The sequence below is a fragment of the Callorhinchus milii genome, unplaced genomic scaffold (assembly GCF_018977255.1).
Source record: "Callorhinchus milii isolate IMCB2004 unplaced genomic scaffold, IMCB_Cmil_1.0 Scaffold2, whole genome shotgun sequence".
Classification (NCBI taxonomy): domain Eukaryota; kingdom Metazoa; phylum Chordata; class Chondrichthyes; order Chimaeriformes; family Callorhinchidae; genus Callorhinchus; species Callorhinchus milii.
This window is the reverse complement of record NW_024704743.1, coordinates 6141452-6168908: the sequence shown is the minus strand read 5'-3', so window position 1 is coordinate 6168908 and position 27457 is coordinate 6141452. Positions and strand designations below refer to the sequence as shown.

General features: G+C 46.2%; 1 protein-coding gene across 1 annotated transcript; it reads left to right on the top strand.

Annotated features, from left to right (window-relative positions):
* The first annotated feature begins 7634 nt into the window (after nucleotides 1-7634).
* Nucleotides 7635-20781, top strand: LOC103183592 (patched domain-containing protein 3-like). The gene is made up of 4 exons (XM_007901162.2): nucleotides 7635-8363; nucleotides 13609-13730; nucleotides 13842-13987; nucleotides 16487-20781. Exons 1-4 carry the CDS (start codon nucleotides 7650-7652, stop codon nucleotides 18184-18186), a joined length of 2682 nt encoding a protein of 893 aa, XP_007899353.2. The 5' UTR covers nucleotides 7635-7649; the 3' UTR covers nucleotides 18187-20781.
* The last annotated feature ends 6676 nt before the right edge of the window (nucleotides 20782-27457 follow it).

The following is a 27457-nucleotide window of genomic DNA, read 5'->3' as shown; positions in this document are numbered from 1 at the left end:
GTCGCAGGCACTTCATGCTTTAAATACAAGCATGGAATACAGATAGGTCAGGAGGTGTGTGCAGCTTTTGTGCTTCTCCACCCACCTCCCAGAACAAAGCAACATTCAATCATAAGACTGCATGGCTGTGTGATTGATATGACATAAAGATCACAGAAACCTTTGCAGGATGAAAGCACTGCTATGAGGAAACAAATGTTACAATTAGATTTGCCATTGACCAGATCATTGAAAAGTTTGCAGCATGAAAGCACAGTATTACAGTATTTACATAATAAGTTCAGAAAAGTTAATTGTAACCACTATTAATTTTTTCAGTCGTAACACTTTCACTGAGGTGGCAAAACCATTCCGAGGGCAGACTGAAGTGCCTATAAGTGTACCTGAGTCTCAAAAACATTTTATTTGAAGAGGAAGGTTAACCATGTCATGCAGTACGATTAGCACCTTTTCTGATTTAGAGCCTCAAGCTAAGTAATTTTTTTAAAAAAACAAGTCGGTGAAAAGCTATGAACACTTGCATAGCAACTATTGTTTTCTTCGACTTATTCCTAGATTTTTGGGGTAACCAGGCAGTGGTAGACTGGCACCCACAAAGGGCTCGGGATTGTTGAAGATGTGATAAGGCACAATATCAAATGCAAGGATTATTATTATTATTATTAACAGCGTGGAGGTTTCAGCATCCCCACTATTAAAATTGTTCCAGCGTCACTGAATCCTTTTCTCCTGGCTATGCTCGATCATCTTTCCCCTTGGCACCTACCCCAGCTCAGGTGCCCACCCACAACTGTGAATGTGCTTTGGGAAGTCCTTGCGACGTGAAAGGTGATATAGAAATGTAAATCGTATTGTACTGCATTCTACAGCCTATCATTCACGCACTGGAATTGAGTGGTGTTAACATTTCCATGAAAAATTTTTTACTCTTAAATTTTAAAATCCTTTAACTCTTTCAGGGCAGATGAATTTTGAGCCAAATGTGTCTAGTCTGAAAGCATTATCGAGGATTGCTTTTGGACAACTGGGTATCTTACACACACTCAACCCTATCGCTGTGCTAAGAAGTATCCAAACTAGACTACTGAGCATTCGACAGATGTACGGAATTTGTCTGGAATGATGGTGGCGAAAGAGCAAGGAAAGAAAACAGAAGCGACTCTAAATTACTTTTATTTACTAAAAAAATGTACATAAACCCAATAAATGGGCAGGTATCTAGGGATTTGGAGCAAAGGTGGGTAAATGGAGTTGAGGTACAGATTAGTCATGATCTGATAGAATGGCAAACTAGGCTCAAGGGACTGAATGGCCTACTCCTGTTCCTATGTTTCGATGCATGTGCAGGTATTCTTCACTGTACTTCTGTATTTTTTTTCTAATTTCATGCTAAAGAGCAAGCACTTTCCACTAAACCAAAAAGTGACTTTCTATAAGTTTACAACTTTACCAAACGAAAGCAGAGGTTTTCGTTTAGTGTCAAGCATAGAAATTTGAAGCACAAAAGAAGATCATTTGGACTATCATGACTGTGCTGTCTCTTTTAAGAGCAATCATTTCAGTCCGATTTATTGGATTGAGATATGGGGAAATTTACCTGCCCTTTCCCCATACCCCTGTAGTTACTCCTTTTCAGGTATTTATCTAATTCTTTTTTGAAAGCTAATATGGATTCTGTCTGAACAATCCGATTGCTCCAGGCAGGGCATTCTATATCCTAAATGTGTGAAAAATTCCTCCTAACCTCCCCAGTTGCTCGTTTGATAACTATCTTAAATTGATGGGATAGAAAAAGTTATTTTTCTTTTAATAGAGGCAGGAGAGCATGGCGATGTCATAGAGCATTGCTAATAGTTTCAACGGGGAAATCGCGGTACAGGAAGATGACCAAAGGCATGGTCGAAGACAAGGGTCTTGAGATGGATCTTGAAGGAGGCAAAGAAGGGTCAAGGTAGAGGGACTGCGGGATGGAGTTCCAGAGGGTGGGGGCAGAGTGGCTGAAGCCCACGCGCCAATAGTAGGGTGGCCAAGGCAGGGGATGTGAACCAGGCCAGAGCCTGCTGAGTGGAGGGAGTGGGCAGGTTGGTAAGGGGTTAGGAGGTCGTAGAGGTAGGGGGAAGCAAGGTCGTAGAGGGCTTTGAAAGTGAGGAACAGGATCTTGAACTGTATTCTCTGTGTAATGGGAAGCCAGTGGAATCAAGCGAGGATAGGGGTGATAGGGTCATGGAGGCTGGTGCGGGAGAAAACATGGGCTGCAGAGTTCTGGATGATCTGTAGGCTATGGAGGGAACAGTTGGGGAGGCCGACAAGCAGGGAGTTTGCATGTTATGAATGTGCGTATGAGGGTCTTGGCGGCCTGAGCTGTGAGACAGTGGCGGAGCCGGGCAATATTGCGGAGGTGGGGAAAGGCAGAGTGGGTCATGTTACGGATGTGGAGTAAACAGGACAGTTGAGGGTCAAACAAGATACCAAAACCAGCTAAAACTGCATAGCTTGCTATTGATATTGCTGTCTGGCAAGCTTCCCCGTTGCCTTTCCAGGTAGAAAGAACTACCCTACCTGTTAAGGATTTGGCTTGCAGGGTTATCAGGAGCTGAGTGGGATGACTTCCTGCCCCCAGTGACTTGTCTGCCTTTCCAGGTCCTGCCGATGAGCCAGGTTACGTGTCATCAGCCCCTGGAATACTGCGGGCCCACCTGTCTCAGGAACCGGACTAGAGACCGTCACAGTGGATTGGCTTGATTCCTATATTCCATTGCCAGGCACGTCACCAATTCAGCTCCAAGGAGACCCCACCTCCGGTTTTAATGGCACAACAAACATCAATTAACAACTCTGACTGAGCAACCTCACAGAGGAGTCATCAATCTACCTGATCAGAGGAAGGCTAAAGAAACCACCATTGTTGTCCCCGATTGAAACTGAATGTGTTCCTGGCCTCAGGGATGAAGCTCCAGCAATCAACACTCATAATTCTTACAGATATCCTGTGTTTATTGGGTCTTTCACATTTCTGTTTAGTGTCAGAGGATGGAGTCTGAGAAGGGAGAGTTTTCAAAACCAGGGAAATTTCTCAAAACAATGGGAAGTAAAAAAACACGGAGTGGTAAAACAACAACAGCAACAAATTACATTTGTATAGCACCTTTCACTTCAGAAAGACATTTCAAGGTGAGCAGACTGTAAGGGAAATGGCTTAGGCGGGGAGTCTGCTCTGGAAAGTAAGAGAGGTGCCAGACCTTTCTTAGGGTAGCAATCAACGTAGAGCTGAAATATCATCACCTTTACATCACCTCTACAGCAGTGTTCCATTAGCTAGCCTCCAGTCTCCTCACAAAACTTTCGTATCCAAGGATGTTCAAAAAACTGTAGTCAAAGCATCTACCATTTCCTCATTGACTTCCTTCAACATGTGTTTATAAAATGCTTTATTATTTTTCTTTATGTTCCTTCCTATCCCCCCTCGGCCTTTTGAATCTCCTTTTCTCCCTCCTTTCTATATTTTATATTCGCTGCCAGATTTCCTTTTGTATTATTATCTTTACATTTAGTGAAGATTCCCCACTTTTACGTCATTTATTTCAATTTCCCTATTCGTCCAAGGGACCTTCGTTTTAGTTTGATTCAAATTGATTCAAATTGACAGATAACACCAACTTGCATTTATGAAGCGCAATTCATCAGCAATGAGAACAGAGAATAATGGAAGTGGGAGAAGGGTAATCACTGCAAGCACAGTCAGAATAGTAGGCTTTTAGACAGCTTCTAAAGACAGATAAAGATGAGGTGAGTCAGAGGGTAGAGGAAGGGAGTTGCAACGGTCGAGTTTGATGGCTGAAGGCCAATATCAGGAATGTTTCCAGGAAGTTTATTTGTGATGGCCATCATATGATTTAATGCCTTTGAGGTTGGTATAAGGAAACTAAATGTTAGAATAATATGTCCAGTTTTCTGGATCACTGAAGCCTTGCTGGGTGAAAGCATAGGGTTACATTGTTTACATGATATTATTTTTACAGTCAGAATACTTTTACACAAAGGTAAAAACCCACGTCAGAAGGAAGTTCCTGCATGACTTGCAATTGTTTTGAACAGGAAGGTTGACAATTTGATATGGGGCTGGGGGGAGGCCAAATTAACATCTTTAATGGTTTAATTAGGGTGTCATTGTAACAAGTCTTTGTGTCCCAGCTTCGCTCTTTTCTCTCCCGCCATACCCTCTATGAACCCTTTCAATCGGGTTTCTGTGCTGCCCACAGCCCTGGTCAAAGTCACTAACGACATTCTGTCCATCTGTGACCTGCCTCCATGTCCTCCTCGACTTTTCTCCTGCCTTCGACACTGTCGACCATTCTATCCTCCTCTACCGCCTCTCCTCTCAGCTCAACCTTCACAGACCTGCCCTTGCCTGGTTCAAATTCTACCTCTCACACTGTCTCCACTTTGTGTTCCCTTATGGCTGCTCCTCCAATCCCCACACCATCACATGTGGCGTCCCTCAGGACTCTGTCCTTGGTCCCCTCCTTTTCATCAACTACATGCTCCCCCTTGGTGACATCATCCATTGGGTGTCATTCACATGTATGCAGATGACACCCAACTCTACTTCTCCGCCTCCACCCTCGACTCCAGGATCACTACTGTCCTCACAGACTGCCTGTCGGACATCAAGTCCTGGATGAGAGCTAACTTTCTCCAGTCGAATGTCAACAAGACCAAGGCCCTCCTGCTTGGCTCCCATCAGCGCCTCCATACCTCGAGGGCTGACATCATCACCCTTCATGGATGCACTTGACACCTCACGGAGCCAATACAGAACTTCGGCGTCCTGTTCGACCCTCAACTGTCCTTCATCCCGCACATTTGTGCCATGAATCACTCCGCCTTTCCCTAGCTCCGCAACATGGCCCAGCTCTGCCACTGTCTCTCACTGCAGGCTGCCGAGTCCCTCATCCACAAGGTAATCACATCCAGGCTCACAATGCAAACTCCCTGCTTGTCAGCTCCCCCCAACTCCGCCCTCCACAGGCTGCAGATCATACAGAACTCTGCAGCCCATGTCCACTCCCGACCAGGCTCCGTGACCCCATCAACCCCATCCTCGCCCAGCTCCACTGGCTCCCCATCACTCACAGACCCTGGTCTTCACCATCAAAGCTCTCCGCAGCCTTCCTCCTCCCTACCTCTGTGACCCCCTAACCCCCTGTCAAACTGTCCGCTCCCTCCACTCAGCGGCCTTCGGCCTGCTTCACGACCCCCACCTTGCCCACCCCACCATTGATGGACGGGCCTTCAGCGTCTCTGCCACCACGCTCTGGAACTCCATCCTACAGTCCCTCCACCTTGCCCCCTCCCTTGCCTCCCTCAATACCTGTCTCAAGAACCTCCTCTTCAACCATGCCTTCGGTCACCCTCCCTGCCCTCCACCACTACTGATCCCAACCACCAGTTCGGGTGTGGATCCCTAATAGGCCAGCGCCTTGGGACAACCTCCTTACGTGAAAGGCACTGTACAAATGTAATTTGTTGTTGTTGTAAGTTAAAATAATCAATTAAAAAACAGTGGAAAGTGGCACAAGGATTTGGTGCAATTGTTGGAATTGGCTATTTTCATCGAAATCCTACATTCCTACTTGAGAAAGAAAGCTTGAAGAAGTTACAAACAATGATTTGCCTGAAACTCATCCAGCTCAAGTGGAGATTGATGTGCTTGCTGCTAACAGAACTATTCCAAAGCATCCAAGACCAAGAAATGCAGGTCAAGGAGCTTCTTGTAGATGTGTGCCATCATCACCTGTACAGGGTTGGTGTTCTTGCCTATTATCTTTCTCCTCCCAGGAGTTGCAAGTGGATGTGCTTAAAATCTCCAGACCTTCTTTCCTCTCATAGCATGCAATAATGGCGTTATGCCTTTGTCGGCATTTCTCCTTCTTTCTCAGTCAAATCTCCATGTTCAGTAAATCTGCTAATCGAATTTCAAAACAAATCCTTACATTTCACATTTTCCTCATTAAAATTGCACTAAACAACACAGCTTTACCTCTGTTCAGGACATACAACAACAACAACTTGAATTTAGAGAGCGCCCTCCACACCGGATGGCGTCTCAGAGCACTTTACAGTAATGGATCCCGGGGCCGCGCCGGGGGGGGAGGGGGAGGAAGGTGACCAAAGGCGCAGTCAAAAAGAAAGGTCTTCAGCAGAGACCTGAAAATGGGAAGAAAGGGAGCGAGGCGAAGAGAGTGAGGAAGGCAGTTCCAGAGCTTCGGGGCATAGTGGCTGAAGGCACGGCTGCTGAGGATGGAGCAGAGGACTCGGGGGACAAGGAGGAGTCCAGAACCAGAGGAAAGAAGGCAATGGGTACTGTTTTGAGGAGAGAGGAGGTCAGAGAGGTAAGGGAGTGCAGAGGAGTGCAGGGACTTGAATACAAGGGTGAGGATCTTGAAATCGATCCTCTCTGGGATAGGCAGCCAGTGCAGTCTGGCAAGGACTGGGGTGGTCGGGGAGCGCAGTTTTGTGCAGGTGAGAATGCGGGCGGCAGAGTTTGAATGATTTGGATTTTATGGATGGTAGTGTATGGGAGACCGGCGAGGAGGACTTCGGAGTACTCCAGCTGAGAGGTGACAAAGGCATGGACCAGGGTTCCAGCGGCTTTTGGGGAGAGGTATTGGCGGAGACGGGCGATGCATCGGAGGTGGTAGAAGGCGGTGCTGGTGAGGGACCGAATGTGGGGGAGGAAGGATAATTGGGAGTCGAACCTGATGCCTAGGTTGCGTACGGGTTCAGAGAGTTTTAGGGGGAGGTCGGGTAGGTGGAGGAGGTAAGAGCTGTGAGATTTTAGACGTTGACGAGGGCCAAAAAGTATGGCTTCCGTCAAACTTGACTATCCTCATTTTGGGGCAGTCTAAGTGCGGTCTCTTTGGAGCCAAACTAGGCCGCAGAACTCCAGGGCATTGCTGATTGCGGCACAGCCAGCAAGGCTCATTGGCAGGACCTGGAAGGGCAAACTAGTCACTGGGAGCAGGGAATCCAACCACTCAGCTCCTGCAAGCCAAAGCCCTAAAGGGTAGGGTGCTCCTAGCTGAACGAGCAGCAGGAAAGCTTGCTAGGCAGTGCTCTCAATGGCAAGCAATGCGAATTTAGCTGGTTAGACTCCAGCAGTACCCTGACCACAAACTCTGGGATTCTGATGAAATTGGTTATTCACTTCCTGACTGTTTGTGGGACATTACTGTGTGCAAACTGGCTGCTGGGTTCACCTGCAAAATACACAATCAATTTACAATAACTCCAGAGATCTCCTCCCAACATATAAAACACTATATAAAGTGCAAGGATTATTACTACATTATTTATACATTCAATTTGAAGTAACCTTGAAGAAATCTTTAAGCAGGCACGAATGACTGCAATGTTCCAATAAGTTAATAAAAGACCTGGCCAAGTAGAGTTTATTATGGATGAAGTGTGAAGGGAGAAACCCAGACCGTTGTAATAGACATGGTACGTTAAGTGCAATACTTTCTGACACAGATCATTGTTCAATCCAATCACAGAGTGGCATGTTATTATTCAAACCAATCTCTGGTGCAATCGAGCGTTGCGTGTAACATTCCCTTCTTCAGTCTGCTGACTGCCCAGTGTAGACCATGGCTCGGTGTCACACTGACTGTCTGGAGAAACCTCTCTGTAAAGTTTTCGGGAAGTTGGGAGCCCTCGTTGGGCGATATCCATGGTGGTTTTTGGTGATTCCTCTGATCATTTCTGCAGCTCTAGGCGCAGGGTTTTATTTCTTTGAGCAAAATGAAACGAATGACATAGAGGAGCAGTTCACTCCTATTCACGGTCAGGCAAAGTCTGAGAGAGAGTTTATTATGAAACACTTTCCAACTCATGATTCTCTGCCCTTCTCGGCGCCGAGGCTCTACACAGAGGGGACCTTTGCTTCTTTCATCGCTGTTGCTAAAGGTGGCAGCGTCCTCACAGAGGCAGCATTTAAAGAGATTCTGCGGCTCGATGGGGAAGTTAAAGGGTTTGTTGTTGATAAGAATAACTATTCCAGTCTTTGTGCCAAAGCAGGAGATTCCTGCTTCTCCAATGTAATGTTAGACTGTATACAGTACGATGCTGGTCAAGTGGAGAGCTTTAAATTTACTTATCCCGTCCAGAATAGCACAGAATGTAGTGGTTTCATTGGTTTGTCTGTGGGGGGAGTGAAGTTAGAGGGAAATTATATTAAAACAGCTTCTGCCGTTAGACTTGATTATTATTTACGAGATAACAACGCACCAAAAAATGAGCGGTGGCTGACGAAGTTTATTGATGAAATTCCGAAACGCTCAACAGTGCTGAAAAATATTCAGGTAAGTTTTAACTGCAAAATACCTCAGTGTGTGTGTTATTTTACTGTTAATGAACGGCTGCATCTGCAGTAACCTATAGTATTTGTCTTCCTCAACAAAAAGTGTTTAAATCTACATGCAGTATAAACGCTCATTAGTTAGTGGTGTGAAGTGAATGCTGGTGAATAGAGATTTTTATTTGTGTTACTGATTTATGCAGAACGTATCCATGACCAATAACAACAACTCATTCCAACTACCGCTGACTCACCCCCTCCCTCCGCACCTTCAAACCACAACAACAAATTACATTTGTATAGCGCCTTTCATGTTAGGAGATCATCCTAAGGCGCTGGACTGTCAGGGATATGGACTTGAGCTGGGGGGAATTGGGATCAGGGGGTGAAGAGAAGGAGGGTAAGGGTAGGAGGGTGACCGAATACGCAGTCGTAGAGGAGGGTCTTGAGACGTGCTTTGAAGGAGCCAGGGGAGGGAGTGAGGCAAAGGCAATGTAGGATGAAGTTCCAAAGGGTGGGGCAGAGAGGCTGAAGGCCAGACTGTCAATGGTGGGGCGGACAAGGCGGGGGACATGAAGCAGGCCAGAGCCCGCTGAGCGGAGGGAGGGGACAGTTGATAGGGGTTTAGGAGGTCACAGAGGTATCAAGGCCCGGCGGGTGATTTTATTTGGTCCGTGACGCTTTCCAACATTCCAAATTCCGCTCCCTCCCTCCCTCCGAACCTGGTGAAAGTCCTCCCAGGGCAGCGGCAGGAGGCGGTTGGGAGGACACAGCGCGGAGAGTGGAGCCCAGGGGAAGGGAAGCTTGTCTCCTTGTCTTCTGTGTCCTTAGCAATCGGTGGCTCCTGCCACTGCACGTAGTGACCTGTGCGGCCGATTGGGAAAGAAGGAATAATTGAGAGATGGGGAGAGGGGGACAGAGAGTGAGGGGAGAGGGGGAGGAGAGAGGGACTGAGCGAGAGTAGGGGAGGGGGATTAAGAGAGTGGGAGTAGAGAGGGATTGAGAGAGGGGCAGGAGAGGGGGATTGAGAGAGAGGGAGGGGACTGAGAGAAGGGGAGGAGAGGGGGACTGAGAGAGGGGGAGGAGAGGGGAACTGAGAGAAGGGGATTGAGAGAGGGGAGAGGGGAACTCTTTGACTCTTGGGTCATCTTTCCCCTCCCTGTCCCACCTCCCTCGGCTACAACACCCAGCTCAGGCGACCAGCCAGCAGTGTCGAGCGCTTTGAGATGTCCTTCCAACATGGAAACGGTGCTGTGTCAATGTTGTTATGTTTCTGGAAGGGAAACACAAAATATTGCTTGTGGCCCATAGACCTTTCTCAAATAAGGAATATGGCCATCGGCAGCCAAAAGGCTGGACTACCCTGCTCTGGGGAATGGGGAGCGAGTGGAGCCGGGTGAGGATGAGGGTGACCAGAGCTCCTCAGCCTCCTAGTTCTCCTGGATCTCTCTTCTGCGTTCCACACAGTTGACCACGCCATCATCCTCCACCACCTCTCCTCCCTCATCTACCCTAATGGGACAACACGCGCATGGTTCATGTCCTTCTTAGCCAACCACCTCCATTTCACCTCGGCAAATAGTTTCTCCTCCCACCCCCACCCAGTCCCCTGCAGGGTACCCCAGGGCTCCATCCTTGGTCCTCTTCCTTTCCTTATCTATGTGCTTCCTCCGCAGACACAGGGTAAACTTCCACATGTATGGGCATGACACACAAATCTACTTTGCCTCCTCCAGTAACAAATCGAGGTCCGCCAATGTTCTATCAGCTTATCTGGCAGACACCAGGACATGGATGAGTGCAAACTTCCTGCAGCTGAATGTGGACAAGACGGAAGCCATACTCCTTGGCTCCCATCAACGTCTTCACTCCTGCCGATCTGAACTCCTCAACCTCCCTGGGCTCTTCCTCACACTCACCCAACAAGTGTGAAATTTAGGCATACAGTTCGACCCACAGCTGTCATTCCTCTCCCACATCCGGTCCCTGACAAGGACCGCCTTCTTCCACCTCTGCCACATTGCCCACCTCCGACCGTACCTTACCCCAAATGCAGCCCAAACCCTCATGCAAGTGTTTGTCACCTCCCGTCTGGATTACTCAAACGCACTCCTCACGGGTCTCCCCAGCTCCACTATTCAAAAGATCCAGCTCATTCAGAACTCTGCCGCCCACATACTTACACATATCCACATCTCACCAGTTTTGGCCATGACCCGCTGGCTCCCCATCACCAAACGGATCAACTTCAAGTTCCGCACACTTGTGTTCAAATCCCTTCACTAGGCACCTCCCTACCTCTCCAACCTCCTCACTCCCCAATCCAACACCCGGCTGTTCCACTCGACTGGCATCAGCCTCCTGCTCATCCCTCACACTCTATGCCCCACCATCGGAGGTCCCGCTTTCAGCCACTACACCCCAAAACTCTGGAATACTCTCCCTCAATCCCTCTGTCTTACCCCCTCTCCCCTTTTTTAAGTCCCACCTGAAAACCTTCTTGTTAGACCGTGCTTACTGTCACTCCAACCCCATGGGAGTCAATCAGGAGAGCCTCGGTCTTGTTGACATTCAACTGGAGAAAGTTAGCTCTCATCCAGGACTTGATGCTTGACAGTGGTCCTGAAGTCAAGGGTGGAGGCAGACAGATAGAGTTGGTGTCATCCGCATACATGTGGAAGTTGACCCCACACCTGTGGACGATAATAACCCTTGATGTTACCAAGAGGGAGCATGTAGATGTTGAAGAGGAGAGGAACAAGGGCAGAGCCCTGAGGATTATCGCATGAGATGGTGCGGGGGCTAGAGAAGATGCCGTTTGTGGAGACAGTGGAGATTGCGACAGTTCTCACCCCTCCGTGTACCCCGCAAATGTCAGTAACACAAAGTGTACTGTGTGGCCTCTGTATTGGAAATTCCTGCTCTTGAGTAATTTACTATTAATTTGACTATTTCGGAGCCACACAACGACAGGTATTACCGTTCGGTTTACTGACCCAATGCCTTATTGAACTATTAGGCTACTAGGTATGGCAATTCCTGCTTTAATGTGTTTTATCTCCCTCCATCCCTAACAACAACAACAAGATTGCATTTATAGAGCGCCTTTCAAGTCGGGAGGACGTTCCAAGGCGCTGGACAGTTGGGTCGGGACCCGAGCAGGGGGGAAATGGTCAGGGTGAGGGGAGGGAAGGGAGGAAGCGAGGAGGGGCTAGAGAGTCGAGAGGGGAGCTGAGGGCATGGTTGAAGAGAATATAACAGAGGATATAACAGACTCAAAGGCAATACTGAGCAGGTACAACAGATGTTTATCAACTAAAGACAGGCGTTTGTCTTTCCATCTTACTTCTAGGTCAAAGCGAATCAGTTAAACACAACAATGAAACAGATACAACACGATTCAACAACTGATTGGGATAAATTGGGAGCAAATAATAATGTTAGTGAAAATAATAATAATAAAGACCAATCTTGACTTGGAGGTCGTGCCCCTCAAGTCAGGCACATACTATTAAAAGTTGGGCCAAGTGAGCCAGCCTCTTCCTTATATAGGCAATGGTTTCTCCCATTAAACAAAGTAGAGTGGTTTTTTTCCCGCATTAAACACCACGTGCTTTTAACTTGGTACAAGTAATTGTTTCTCTCTCTAAGCGCCCAGTGTCTCCACTGTTGCTTGCAAAAAAGGAGACTTAACCCTCTTAAAGGGACAAGCAACCCCCAACATATAGATTATTAATATTAATATTTGCAAAACATTTGATACAATTTATGCAGGATAGAGTATTGCAAAAAATAGAGTAACCATGACAAGGCGGTGTGAACGGTAGGATATGAACCAGTCAAGGACAGAGCCCTGAAGGTTGTGGTGAGAAGAGGTCAACGGTGTCAAAAGCAGCAGAGAGGTCAAGGAGGACGAGGAGACAGAGGGGGCCTTCATCACAGATTAACAAAACGTCATTTGCCACTGACCAGCGGAGGCTGTTTCTAGCGGAGGGGAAAGTTTGTAGTGGAGGGTTTGTTTGTGCCAGAGCCGGTGTTTGTAGGGGGTGGTGGTGTTTGTAGTGATGGGGGTGTCGGGGTGGGTGTCAGACTGCACTGGCTGCCTGTCCCAGAAAGGATCGACTTCAAGATCCTCACCCTTGTCTTGAAATCCCTCCACTCCTCTGCACCCCCCCCTACCTCTCTGACCTCCTCTCTTGTCAAAACAGTGCCCGTCGCCTTCGTTCCTCCGGGTCTGGCCTCCTCATCCCCCGAGTCCTCTGCTCCACCCTCGGCAGCCGTGCCTTCAGACACTATGCCCTGAGGCTCTGGAACTTCCTTCCTCACTGCCTTCGCCTCGCTCCCTCTCTTCCTATTTTCAGGTCTCGGCTGAAGACCTTTCTCTTTGACCGCGCCTTTGGTCACCTTCCCCCCCCTCCCCCGGGATCCGTTACTGTGAAGCGCTCTGAGACGCCATCCGGCGTGGAGGGCGCTATATAAATCCAAGTTGTTGTTGTTGGTGGTGGTGGTGATGTTTGTAGCGGTGTGTTGTTTGTAGGGGAGAGGAGGGTTGTTAGGGGGAGGCAGTTTCTAGCGGAGGGGGGTGTTTCTAGCAGAGAGTTTGCTTGTGCCAAGGCCGTGTTTGTAGGGGAGGGTGTGTTCATAGGGGAGGGGAATGTTTGTAGTTTGTAGGGGAGGGGGAGTGTTTGTAGAGGAGTGGGGGGTGTTTGTAGCGGAGGGTTGCTTGTAGGCGGAGGCTGTTTCTAGCAGAGTGGGATGTTTGTAGTGAACAGTTTGTTTGTGCCGGAGCCGGTGTTTGTAGTGGTGGGGAGTGTTTGTAGCGGAGGGGGTTTTGTAGCGGAGGGGGGTGTTTGCAGCAGAGAGGGGTGTTTGTAGGGAGGTGGGTGTTGTAGGGGAGGGGGTGTTTGCAGGGGAGGGGGGTTTTGTAATGGGAGGGTGTTTGTAGTGGAGGTAGGAGTGTAGTGGAGGGGGGTGTTTATAGCGAAGGAGGGTGATTGTAACAAAGGGGGATAATATTTATTATTATTCCGTGGAAAAATTGCGGCTGCACTTTTCTATTGGCCCAGTTCATGAGCCTTCCATCATATTTGTTAATGAACACACACTTATGTTATTCAATCTCATAGTTCTTTTAAATTAATGAAAGTATGTCTGTCATACAAACAGGATATTATGTCAAGTTTCTTACTTTCAACAGAAATCTGATCATTTAATAAGATGCTATAAAGAATTTCCCCCCTCAATTACAGGTTTCGTATTACACTTCCGTATCAAGACAGACAGAGTTTGAAGGAAGCAGCAAAGAAATCGTACCACTATTTTCAATCACCTATTTCCTTTCAATATTCTTTTCCATTGTGTCTTGTATGAGGTAAAGTTCTTTCTCTATTAAGTAAAGTTGGAATTCATTTTCATTGACTTACTGTGTGACATTAAGGTAAAAATGTATTATGTTACAGAAAGTGGTGCCATTTATTTACAGGTTGGACCCTGTAAGGAATAAGTTCTGGGTGGCTGCTCTGGGAGTGATATCAGCTGGATTAGCTGTGCTCACAGGCTTTGGACTGCTGCTGTTTTGTGGGGTTTCGTTTGCCATCAACACAGCTAATGCACCATTCCTCATTCTAGGTTAGTTTGACATTTGTGTCTCGTTTTGTTTTCTATTGATGGACTGTAGAGAAAGGAGTATAAAAATACATTGTAAGATTATGGTGAGTGTATATGATTTGACATTGTGAAAATGCCATATTTTCAAATATTTGACACCAAACGTAAAATCCAACTGGGCATGTACTCGTTTATTTTATAAATTCTTGTTTATTTTAGGTGCAGTTCAGTACAGTCTAAATTAAAACATAAGAAAACATAAAACGAGCAAAGAATTTTTTCAAATGACCAAGTCTATTCAACCCAAAGACACTGTTCTCCACCGTGCATCACCTCCTCCGTGCACCCACTCAAGCTCCCTCTATCCTCACATCAAACGCCAAGTGCGAAGAGGTCCTAGACTTCTTTGCCTCAAAGTTTGAAAACATCTGCTTGGCTGGATCGTCATCCCCACCATGTCTCCTTCCACCACAACCAGACCATCCACACCGCCTTCTCCCTCCGCCACGGCTCCTGCCACTTTGCCCTCCTTACACACATTTGCCCCCATTTCATCCTCCCTCTCAACCACCATTACCCGCCTGAAGTTCACCACCTGCTGCCTCGCCCGCTTCCCCAACCAGCTGCTCCCCCTCTCCTCCCCCCTGCTGGCCGACACGGTCAACCAGTCTCTTTCCTCAGGCTCTGTTCCACTCCCCCTTAAAACCACTGTTATCACACCTCTCCTCAATAACCCACCCTCGATCCCTCTTAATCTCTCACTCTACCATCCCATTTCCAACCTGCCCTTCCTTGCCAAAGTCCTGGAATGCATTGTTGCAGGTCAACTTTGCTCACACCCTCCTCGAGCCCTTGCAGTCTGATTTTCACCCTAACTGCCCACAGCACAGGGATAGCGCTTGCCGAAGTCACAAATGACGTGCTCTCTATCTATGACCAGGGCTCCCTCTGCCTCCTTATCCTCCTGGATCTCTGTCGCATTCAACGTTGTCGACCATGCCATCCTCCTCCACAACCTCTCATCCCTCATCCACCTTAGTGAGAGTGCTTGGTTCGAGTCCTACTTAACCAACCCCCTCCACTTCATCTCAACAAATGGTTTCTCCTCCTGCCCCTGCCTGGTCACCTGCAGGGTACCCCAGGGCATCCGGGGTCATCTACGTGCTCTCTATTGGTGATGTCATTGCAGACACGCAGTATGCGGATGACACACAAATCTAGTTTGCCTCCTCCAACTGCGACTCCAGGTCCCCTGATGTTCTATCAGCTTGTCTGGTAGACATCAGGGCCTGGATGAGTGCAAACTTCCTGCAGCTGAGTGTGGACAAGATGGAAGCCATACTCTTTGGCTCCCATCTTCACTCCTGCAGATCCTCCCCAGCCTCTCCCTCAGACTCTCTGAACCAGTGCGCAATCTAGGCATCTGGTTCGACCCTCAGCTTTCCTTCCTTCCCCAGAACCAGTTGCTGACCAGGACCGCCTTCTTCCACCTCCACCACATTGCCCATCCCCGATCGCACCTTACCCAAAATGCAGCCAAAACCCTCGTGTATGCGTTTGTCACCTCCGCCTGGATTACTCAACAACAACAAAATAGCCATTTGTATATCGCCTTTCTCATCGGGAGACATCCCAAGGTGCTGGACAGACAGAGTTATGGACCCGAGCTGGGGGTGGGGGAGGGTGGAGGGCAGGGGGGGAAGCAGGGAGATCGAAAGCACAGTCGAAAAGGAAGGAGGGTCTTGAGGTGGGTCTTCAAGGTGGCGAGGTGGGGGGTGGGGTAGCAAGACGGAGGGACTGTGGGACGGAGTTCCAGAGGGTGGGGACAGAGTGGCAGAAGGCCCGCCTGCCAATAGTGGGGTGAGCAAGGCGGGGGATGTGAAGCAGGCTTCATATTCGACTGTACTTACAGTTTCCTCTCCCCTCCCACCCCCGCTCAGAGTCAGGGAATTTATGCAAGGGAAACGTGACTGAGGCCTCTACAATTCTAAGTTGCCACAGATCCCCAGCTTGACCCATATTGCCTACAATTACAGTCACTACACTTTACAGTAAAATCTTGTGAAGCTGTTTAAAAGATCTCAATGACATCATAAGGCATGACATCAATTGCAAGAATTATTATATATTCAGGCTTGCCCCTTCTGCTCCATTCTGCCTGATAGTAAGTAAACCATGACTGTATTTGAAAAGATAAAGGAGAGTCTTCCAGTATTCCGGTAGCAATTCTCTAGATCAATTGCTTGCGAGACAGTGCAGTGAATAAGATGGCTTCCATGGCTACCTAGAAATACATAATACATTCAACAATAAAGTACCTTGAGACTTTAAATATTATAGATGCTATATCAAATGCAAAGATTATTAGTATTATTTATTAAAAGAAATAAGAAATGTGGGCTCTGATACAATTTCATGCTTTAAATTAGTAGAATTTCAAGGAACTTGTTGATGTTGTATTTCCAAATCCCACTCTCTCTACTCAGTGGGGCTCTGATTATTTGTTATTCTTATCTATAGGTATTGGTGTTGATGACATGTTCATTATGCTCTCCAGTTGGCAGAAGACAAAGGTTCATGCTAAAATCGAAGATCGCATGGCAGCCACATATGCTGAAGCTGCTTCTTCCATTACCATAACGACTCTGACTGATGTGATAGCCTTTTACATTGGTGTCATGACACCTTTTCGATCTGTGCAGTCATTTTGCTTGTATACAGGTACTACCGTTTTGTTCTGCTTCATTTACAACATTACGTTTTTTGGGGCGGTTCTGGCACTGAATGGGAGAAGAGAAAACAGTAACAGGCATTGGCTGACTTTCAGGAAGATTCAAATGCACCATCAACCAGGAGAATCGAAATTCTATGGAATGTGCTGTGTTGGTGGGGAGTATGATGAGATGTCCGGTGCTGAAACAGAGCATCCAATTTATCTCTTCTTTAAGAAATATTATGGCCCATTCCTCACTATTATATGGACCAAGGTATTTGTGGTACTGCTGTATGCAGGGTATTTGGCAGGTGGTATCTATGGCTGTTTCCAGTTACAGGAAGGATTTGATCTTAGAAATCTGGCCACTGACAATTCATATGTGATTAAATTCTATGACCATGAAGATATGTTTTTCTCACAATATGGACCTCGGGTCATGGTATCAGTCTCAGAATCAGTGGACTATTGGAACACCAGTGTTCAGACTGAAATTGAACGCTGTATGGGCAAATTTGAAAATAACATTTATGTAGATAGAGAGCTATCAGAGTCTTGGCTTCGAACATACATTGACATTTCTAAACTGATGTCTATTGACATAACGGCGTCTGATTCCTTCATAACAAATTTACCTAAATTGTTTAAGATTGTCCCTTTGTTTCAACAAGATATTGAACTCTCACAAGATAATAAAAGCATAACAGCATCACGGTTTTTTATTCAGACCAAAAATGTCAATGACTCAATTGCCGAAAAAAACATGATGACTGAACTGAGAGATCTGGCCGAGAGCTGTACAATCCCTTTACAAGTGTATCATTCAGCGTTCATTTACTTTGATCAATATCTTGTTATACAGATCAACACAATACAGAATGTGGCTGTGGCAGCAGGTGCAATGCTGGTTGTTGCCTTGTTGTTAATTCCGAATCCAATTTGTTCTGTGTGGGTGACATTAGCTGTCGCCTCTATTTTAGCTGGTGTGGCTGGTTTCATGGCTCTGTGGGATGTTAATCTGGACTCCATATCTATGATTAATCTGGTTATTTGTATTGGGTTTTCAGTTGACTTCACAGCCCATATTTCCTATGCATTTGTTTCAAATGAGAAAGCAAGTGCCAATGAACGTACCATCGAAGCATTGTACACTCTTGGCTATCCCATTATCCAGGGGGCGCTCTCCACTATTCTGGGTGTTGTTGTGTTGGCTGCTGCAAACATTTACATATTTCGGACATTTTTCAAAATCATGTTTCTTGTCATATTGTTTGGTGCAATTCATGGCCTCGTATTTATGCCGGTGTTTCTGACATTTTTTGGAATGAGCAGCAAGCGAAAAGTTGACAAAATAAATCCATCACCAAATGGAATGGCAAGTTGTATAATTGTGAGTCAGAGAAGCTATGAGCTTCAGATACCAAATAATTTTCCCGTAGCTACTCCATATCAGATTAAAATCCGAGAGCTCATGGCAGCTGGTATGATTGATCCAGATTGTTTCTAGTAATAACTTTGACTTTTTTTTAGTATTTTATATTTTTTGAAATACATAATACTACTATCATTTTTAGACCATAATCTTGAGAAAATCAATGTGACATAGAAATAATTTTGTGCATGAATTAGCACTAAATTCCCCCGCACAATATTTTCTAAATATTGTCATTTTTTTCTACCCAGCAGGAGTGAAATCTGTGCCATTTCATAACATTTTCCTTATGTTGCTGTTTCTGCTTATCGGTTGTTGCTTGAGGCATATCATTGATTAAAACAAATACAGGAAACCAACTTCTTTTAGTGATGTGCAGAGTTGAAATGCCACTTTTAATCCTGGGAAATAGACTTTACAATCAGGGAGCTCATTCAAGTTTTAATGTCTTCAGACAATCGACTGCATTAGTTCTGGAATCAATGTTAGAGGCAGAAGCTAGAGATGGGTGTCACCTGCACACGTGTGGAACTTCAAATCTACAGATGGTTTCACTGAGTGAGAGTATGTAAATGATGAAAAGGGGATGATCCAGGATAGAGCCCGAAGAAACGTTGCATGTAACTGTGAGGGGTTTGGAGAAGAAGCCATTGGAATACAAAATTGTAAAATAAGGAAAGGACAGATCCGTGGAAGAAGGAGACACTGTGGAGAAGAATGGAATGGTCAATGACATCAAAGGCGGCAGTAAGGTCAATAACAAGGAAGCAAAGGGAGCCTTGTTCACAGGTGGATCAAATATCATCGGTGACCTTAACCAGGGCAGTCCAAATGCTATGGGTAGAGTGAAAGCCTGTTTGGAGGGATTCAAAGAGAGAATAGTCAGAAAAGGAAAGAGCAAAATTGGGAAGCAAGGACTCATTCCAACACCTTTGACAGGAAGGGTAGGTTGGAAATGGGTGAGTAGCAGGAGAGTATGGAACGGTCAAATGAGGATTTCTTCAGAAGGGGATTGATGACAGTGGTTTTGAAAGGAGGTGCACTGTGCAAGTGGAGACATTGATGATGTTAACTAGCAAAGACATGAGATGGGAAAGTTGTGTAACCAAGGATGGTGTGAGATGGGATCAAGAGAGCAGGTGGTGGATTCCATGTGAGAGATGATGAGGGGAAGGATGAGGAAGGAGAGGGACAAGGATGGAGAGGATGAGCGAGAGACCAGGTGTAACGTGTGGAAGCAAAGGTTAGGAGGAAGGGAGTTGCAGACGCAGCCAAGCAAATCCACTCAATCTTTTAACCAATGAAGTCCATCACTTCCTCACATTTGGAGTTGGAGAGGAGGATGGAGGGAGCACATGAGGGTGAGTGGAGGATGTGGTTGGTGGTGGCTTCCAGGATGATCTTGGAGTAGAAAACCAATTTGGTTGAGGCGAGGGCACAGCAGTAGACTTTGGTGTGGTCCAGCCAAATCTAGCAAAGGACTGTCAGGTCAGATTTAAAGCGCTACATGAGTGCTGGACTGAGGGAACCGAGGTGCTCGCTATACCAGGGAGACTTGAAGGGTTAAGAGGCATTTCTGGATCTGGAGGTAAGAGCTTGAGAATGGCAGAGTTGTGCAGAAGATCAATGAAGCAGACTTGCCCGATGATGAGGCATGCAACATTAGGGCTGCCCTATAATAGCAGGTCTACCTATACAGGATGATGTCTTGAAGAGCTTTATAAAGAGGAACACTGAGCAGGAAGGAGAGGATCCTTTACACATTTTTTGGGGGGGTCAGTCAGATGCCCGAGTCGTGTAAACCCATTGCCATGCTTAAGATCATCCAAACCAGACATAGACTTCCACATAAACATGTCACATACCCAGAGACATTTCTGTTTGTCTAAAATGGAACACACCCTGCTTATGTCTCGAAGAGATGAAAAGTGATACATCAAATGCAAGGATTACTATTATTATATACCAAATTCCGTAAAATATCAAGTGGAGGTTGGCAAGAGGTTTCAGGATGTCCTCCCAATGTGCAAGGTGCTTTTATTATATAANTTTTTAATATATAAATGCTGTTGTTGGGGATCCCATAAAGTGCTTCCAGAAGATCACAGAATCCCAGGTTACTCTAGAAAGTTAACTTGGTCAAACTGCACAGCTTATCATTGCACACTGATTGTCAAACTTCTCGCTATATCGCCTGTATGTTCACATAGAACCATCCCACTTTTTGGAGTTTGGGCTTGCAGATGAGTGGAAAGAAATCCTACCCCCAGTGACTAGTCTGACTTTCCACATCCTACTGGCAAGCCAGACTGGATAGTCTGTCATCAACTGTGCTACAGAGTACCTTGACCCCACCTAGCTAAGTAACCAGACTACCAAGACTGTCACACAGGGAAAAACTCAATTCCAATTTTCCTACCACATTATTTTGCAGACAGATGAGGCCCAATGAGACCCTGATCACCCACCCCACCAGGACAGTCACTGGTTGATCATTCATCATGCAGGATGGCTTTAGTTTTATTAACATAAAGTGTTTTTCTACTTTGTTCCAATCTTTAGCACTGTGTTAATGATTTGCTTATTGTAGATTAGTTGGTTTCATATTTTACATTGTCATTTAATTTAAATTTGTAATTTAAAAAGTATAAATAAAATACTTTGATCATGCTTTGTGCTTTTAGCAGATGATCACCTTTATTGTGCCTGTTACACATGTATCTGATACAGAGCAATTATTGAATGGAATACCAGTTATTACCAGTGCGTTTGCAAAAAATCAAAATGAAAACAATACCACAATGTACATTGACTTAAACATTGACCATTTATAAAAAGAAAATGTGAAGGAAGCACAGACAATAGATAAAGCACCTCCGCTGAGATTCGGATGGAGACGACTGATATGGTTGTGTAATAATCCAAAGTTTATTAAGCAATACAAATTGCTCAATTTATTCTTAAAACTGAGACCGTACATACAGTAAAATCAATGTTGATTCCACTGGGAAGTGCCGACCCTCTACAACGACTTCAACTATATTATTATTTATTATAACTATTCCAAACTTACATTTCTCTTTTAAGTGTTTCTATCTCCGCTTCCCCTTGTAACAGATTTACATTTTCTCCGCCTTTTTCTCTAGTTTTTCCTCTGAGAAAAGCCCCACTTCTCAAGCTGCCAGCGACTGTTTTGCAATCAGAAGAAGATTGACAGCTTTTGGGAGGCGTCTGCCAGCTCCCTGTTTCTTAGTCTTGAGATAAGCCGATTTCTCAATCTCAGATAGGAGGTTGACATGTACCAGGAACCAAACGAGAGAATGTTATCAGAGCCTGACCTCAGCCAGAGTCAAACTAATATATCTTTACCTTTGCTAACACTAATTAGCACATGAACCCCCTCAGGAGCCCTAAGCTAGTCATTAAAACAAACAACCTTGTCCAAGCTCTAGTAACTAAGAAATACTATACTAAAAAGATTATAAGTGTTTGGTTACATTCTAAAAATTATATAAAGACTAATTAAAAGCCTTAAAAGCAGTAATTATCACAAATATAATCTTACAACAGTAACAACACGTCCAGATTTACAGGGTAACCGATTAGATATCTGATTATTTTTTCAGCTTCCCGATTGTAATGTAAGATTTTGAAATGATTCACTGTAACTGAATGCACAATATTTATTCTATTAGACTTTGCAACAAAATGAATTTCATATTAGTCCAAAGCTAAAAGCCACAGATAACAGTCATTTGAGTGGTACGTGTTTAATAAACATCATTCACCAGAATACGCATAAATGTAAATTTCTTATAACTAAAGGGAGGGGCAGCAATGTTAATTTATGCATTATTTACAACTGAGTGTATTTACAACTGCTCCACAAGCCCATGGTTTCGCCTATAGTGGACAAGGTAAGTAAGAAATGAGTTTGCTGTAGAATAAAGCGTTCTGGGACCCTACCCTGTGTGGGAGGTGCTATATAAGTGCAGTTGTAGTTAAGGCTGACATTTGAAGCTGCAGGAACCGGGTAACATGCAACAATATGATCTCCCACTTTACAACTCTTCACATCACTGCCAACAGCAGTGACTGTACCACTGAAGTCTAGAGCCACGAGATTGTGCCCACCAATCACACTTTTGCTCCAGTACAACGTCTTCCCATAGTTTAGATCAGAGACACTAACTGGGAAGTAATCCGCTGAATGCATGCAAATTGCATCCAATTCAATGTGTACACTTTGTTTTGTGGGACCACTCATTTTGTTCTCTTGAGGTTTGGCATGCAAATCCACAACATTGTAAGGACCATTTGCTCAAATGAGATATTACTTTCATCAGTTACCTACTCGGTGTCCTATAGAACCTCCCCTGTGGCATAAGTGCCAGAAGAGGATAAAACACTAAATTTGATCAGTTTATCTTCTCTGTTGAGGGGCACTTTTTTGATCATGTATCAAAACGCCACCTAGTGACCGTGAAGAGAGTGTCCACATAGAAACTCATATCTGCGCCACAACTGGCACCGCCTTCCACCACCTCCGGAATATCGCCAGACTACGGCACTACCTCACCCCTCACGCTGCTGAAACTCAGGTCCACGCCTTTATCCCCTCAAGGCTGGACTATGGGAACTCTCTCCTCGTCGGCCTTCCCGGCACCTCCCTCCACACTGCAGGTCATTCAGAACGCTGCAGCTCGTGTACTGTCCCGCACCAGGCTTCGGGACCACATCACTCCCACCCTCGCTCGCCTCCACTGGCTCCCCATCCCCCAGAGGATCGATTTCAAGATCCTCATCCTCACCTACAAGGCCATTCACGGCCTCGCTCCCTCCTACCTCTCCGACCTACTATCCCCCTACCTGCCCGTACCCTCCGTTCCTCTGGCTCTGGTCTGCTCCACATCGCCCACCCCAACCGCCCTACCGTCGGTGGCCGGGCCTTCAGCCTCTCAGCCCCTAGGCTCTGGAACTCTATCCCCCAGTGCCTTCGCCTTGCCTCCTCCCTTTCCTCCTTCAAGGCCGGTCTCAAGACCTTTCTCTTTGACCGTGCCTTCAGCTCCCCTCTCGACTTTCTACCCCCTCCTCGCTCCCTCCCTTCCCTCCCCTCACCCTGACCATTTCCCCCCTGCTCAGGTCCTGACCCAACTGTACAGCGCCTTGGGACGTCCTCCCGACGTGAAAGGCGCTCTATAAATCGAATGTTGTTGTTGTTGTTGTTGAGACATAGAGACTATGGCAGTGGTGACCAATACTTTATGGTCGGTATTCAATCAACAACAAAAATGTTCTTGATTGAATACTTCTTGATTTATGCCATAATCAAGAAATATTCAGTCAAGAAAAAAATTAAAACACACTGCCAATCAAACACGGACTTACGCAGACTTGTACGAAGATTCTGGGAGCCACTTCTTGACAGCCCCATGGGCCACTTCCGGCCCCTGGACCACAGGTTGTCTCTCACTGGTCTTTATGGACACTGTGTCCTCTCACCCACAGTCTGCTGCACAGAACCAGAGTTTTCTCACAGTTATACATTTGTCTAAAGGTCTCCATCTCTTGGTCCAGCAGCCAGACCCTCACATCTTTGGGCACATTGCCTCAAAATTGTTTTGCAACATCGGTTCTAAAACTAATCAAAAGCACCCACCTCTGCACCTTCCAAACAGCACATCTGGTATGGGAATACTGCATGTATTGATACATACTGCAATAATGAGTCATAAAACTGCATGTCTTTGTGATTGCTTTAATGAAACAAATGTTTTAATGATGTTTGCAATTGTCTGGATTATTGAAAGAAGTGTTTACATATTAACCTCAAAATTACTTTTTGCAGGAAAACGTTCAGAGGTGGGGAAAGGAGAAGCAGGTCATGGCACGGATGTGGGGCATAAAGGATGGTTGAGGATCGAACAGGACGCTGAGGTTCCATTTGGCTCCGTGAGGTTTAGTGTGCATCCATGAAGGGTGATGCTGTCAGCGCCCGAGGTATGGAGGCGCTGACGGGAGCCAAGCAGGAGGGTCTCGATCTTGTTAATATTCAACTGGAGGAAGTTTGCTCTCATCCAGCACTTGATGTCCAACAGGCAATCTGTGAGGGCAGCCTCCTGGAGTCAAGGGTAGAGGTGGAGAGGTAAAGTTGGATGTCATCCACATACATGTGGAAGTTGACCCCACGACCACGGATGATGTTACAAAGGAGGGAGCATGTAAACGTTGAAAAGCAGGGGGCCAAGGACAGAGCCCTGAGGGACACCACACGTGACGGTGTGGGCACTGGAGGAGAAGCCATTAGTGGAGTCAAAGTGGAGACAGTGTGAGAGGTAGGATTTGAGCCAGGCAAGGGCAGGTCTGTGAAGGTTGAGCTGAGAAAAGCGGTGGTGGATGAGGATAGAATGGTCAACAGTGTCAAAGGTAGTAGAGAGGTCGAAGAGGACAAGGAGGCAGAGAGAACCCTGATCGCAGACGGACAGAATATCATTACTAATTTGACAAGGGTGTTTCCATGCTGTGGGCAGCACGGAAAACCAATTGGAAGGTACATAGAGGGAATGGTGGGAGAGGAAAGAGTGAAGCTGGGCCGTGACAACTCAATCCAGGGCCTTGGAAAGGAAAGGGAGGTTGGAGATGGGGCGGTAGCTGAAGAATAGTAATGGGCCCAGGGAAGTTTTTTTGAAGCTGGGGTTGATGACAGTTGCTTTTAGAGGGGTGGAAACAATGCCAGTTGATACAGAGAGGTTGATGATGTTGGTTAAAAGAGGGGCCAGAAGGTGGAACTGGGAGGTGAGGAGTGGGGATGGGGTTGAGGGAGCAAGTGGTACGCTTCATTTTTTAAGATGATGGAGGTGAGGGAAGAGAAGGGAGATGGGATCGAAGGTGTATTGGGAGGGGTGGAAAGTAGCCAGGGTGTGAGGGGGAGATGGGGAAGATGTAGTGGTAGACAGGGAAGAGGTAGCTGAGAGAATCCCCTCAATTTTGGACTTGAGGAAGTCCAACATCTCATCGCAGTTGGAATTGGAGAGGATGGGTGAGGTGTGGGAAGGTGGACAGTAACAGTTAGTGGTGGGAATAGAGGAGCCTGGGGTTGAACTTGGCCTCCAAGATTATCTTGGCGTAGAAGGTTGATTTGGCAGAGGTGAGGGCAGTGTGGTAGGCCTTGGTATGGTTTAGCCAGATCTGCTGATGGATTGTTAGGTGTGATTTGATCCAGGTGTGTTCGCCATTACGGACTTTGCTTTGAGAGATTGGAGGCTGGTGTACCAGGGGATTTAATGGAGTAGGAGGCGGTTTGTGAGGTGTGTGGGGTAAGGGAGTCAAGGATGGAAGAGTGGAGAAGAGCAAGTGAAGAGGGTAGGTTGTTGTGAGAGGAGGGCCAGAGGGGCAGGAGTTCAGATAACTCCAGAGCAGCGGAGTGAGGGAAGATTTTTTTTCCATGAGTGGTAGGAGATACAGGTTGGTTGGGTGGGTAGGGGGTGGGAGTGGGATGGAGGAGTTATGGGAGATGAAGTAGTGATCCAAAATGGCTTTGACAGTGATGGTGACAAATACTAACAATTATTACCCCCGAAAAGCGATCCGCCAATCGACTAACAATCAGATTCTTACTTACTGCTAGGTAAACAGAGGCGTGTGGAGCAAGAAAACTTGCTCAACATTTCGCCCTGCTGGGAATCGAACCCAAGTCTCTTGCTTGCGAGCCAAGTGCTTTAACCACTGACTCCACAGCAGGGATCTTTGAGTGAAGAGTGGAGACAGAAAGGTAGAGCTGAGAGTCATCCACATACATGTGGGTGTGGACCCTATGCCTGCAGATGATGTCAACCTGAAGGGAAATGTAGATGAGGAACTGGAGAAGTGTAAGAATAGAGCCCAAAGGGACGCCACAAAGTAAATGTATATCATTACAAGTGACTGTGCAAGGGCAGGAGTGGCTTCCTAATTTTACTTATCCTAATCCCCTCTCCTATATGTTTCTATTCCCTTCTCCTCATGCATACCTAATCTCCTCTTAAATACATTGATGCTTTTGTGCTTCAACCTCAGCTTCCGACACTAAGTTCCATCTCTTAAGCTGGTTTAGCATAGTTGTGGGTTTCTGCATCTGTCAAGACACCCAGCTGACTAGGACACTCTTTGCGAATAGTGCTGGTGCTCTGGACCACAAATCCCCCAAATAAAATTGATCATTCACTCCATGGCTGTTTGTGGGGCATTGCTGTGTGTATACTGGCTGCCACATTTCACCCACAAAATACAGTCATTTCGTTTTATAGTGTATCCCGCGAAGTGGTTTGAGACCTCTCGATGGAGGCGCTATATCAAAAGGCAAGGGTTATTACTGTATTATTTTTAATGATCAGCTGGGAGTATTGACACATGCAGAAACCAAATACCATCATCATTAAGGCTTTCAGGGTTAACAGGAGCTGAGAGGGAAGCATCCCTATCCGCAGTGACTGGTCTGCCCTTCCAAATCTGACCACTAAGCCAAGCTGAGTCCATCTTCAGCTACCAAGATACCAAGTCAACCACAGTTGACTTAATTCTGACAGTCCGTTGCCAAGAATGTCACCTTGGAGCCAGTTCAAGTCGAAGAATACTCCCCTTAACCTCTCCCCCCCCCCACCACCACCGAGGACACTCATCGGTTGGTCATTTGACATCCAACAAGTGCAAGTTTCATCTCTCATGAAATACCAAAAACTACTTGGGGGCAACACATTTCAGCATGAAATGTGTGAGAGAATTGCCACCATTCCCCTGCCCACATATCCCTACTCATTGACTGTTGATCTGGTGTAAAACCACGATGCCGCACTTGGGGAACCAACCACTCAGTTGTACATTTATCCAAGTTGTTACAAGAGGCTTATTAATTATACTTGTATTTGGCATAGCATCTTTCACATCAGGACATCCCAAAGCGATTTACAGGATATACTGTAAAGTGCAGTGACTGTGTTTTGTGGGCAAATGTGGCAGTCAATTTGAGTACAGTAATATCCCACAAACAGCCATGGAGTGAGTGAATAATTTTATTTGGGGGATTATGGTCAGGACACTGGGAGAAACGATTTTCAAATAGTGCCACATCTTTAAAGTCCATGTGGACAGGGTCTCAGTTTAACATCTCATCCAAAGGACAGCACTTCCAACAAGGCAGCACAATCCCAGTCGTGGATTGGAGTATCAGCTTTGCCTTTATGAGATCCAAATCCCAAGGTAGGGCTTGAACCCACAACATTCTGACTCAGAAGCTACGAACTGTTTTAAGGTTTATTTAACACTTGTTTTCCTGGTTAGGAAAATGCTGTTTTCTGCCACACGACTGGAT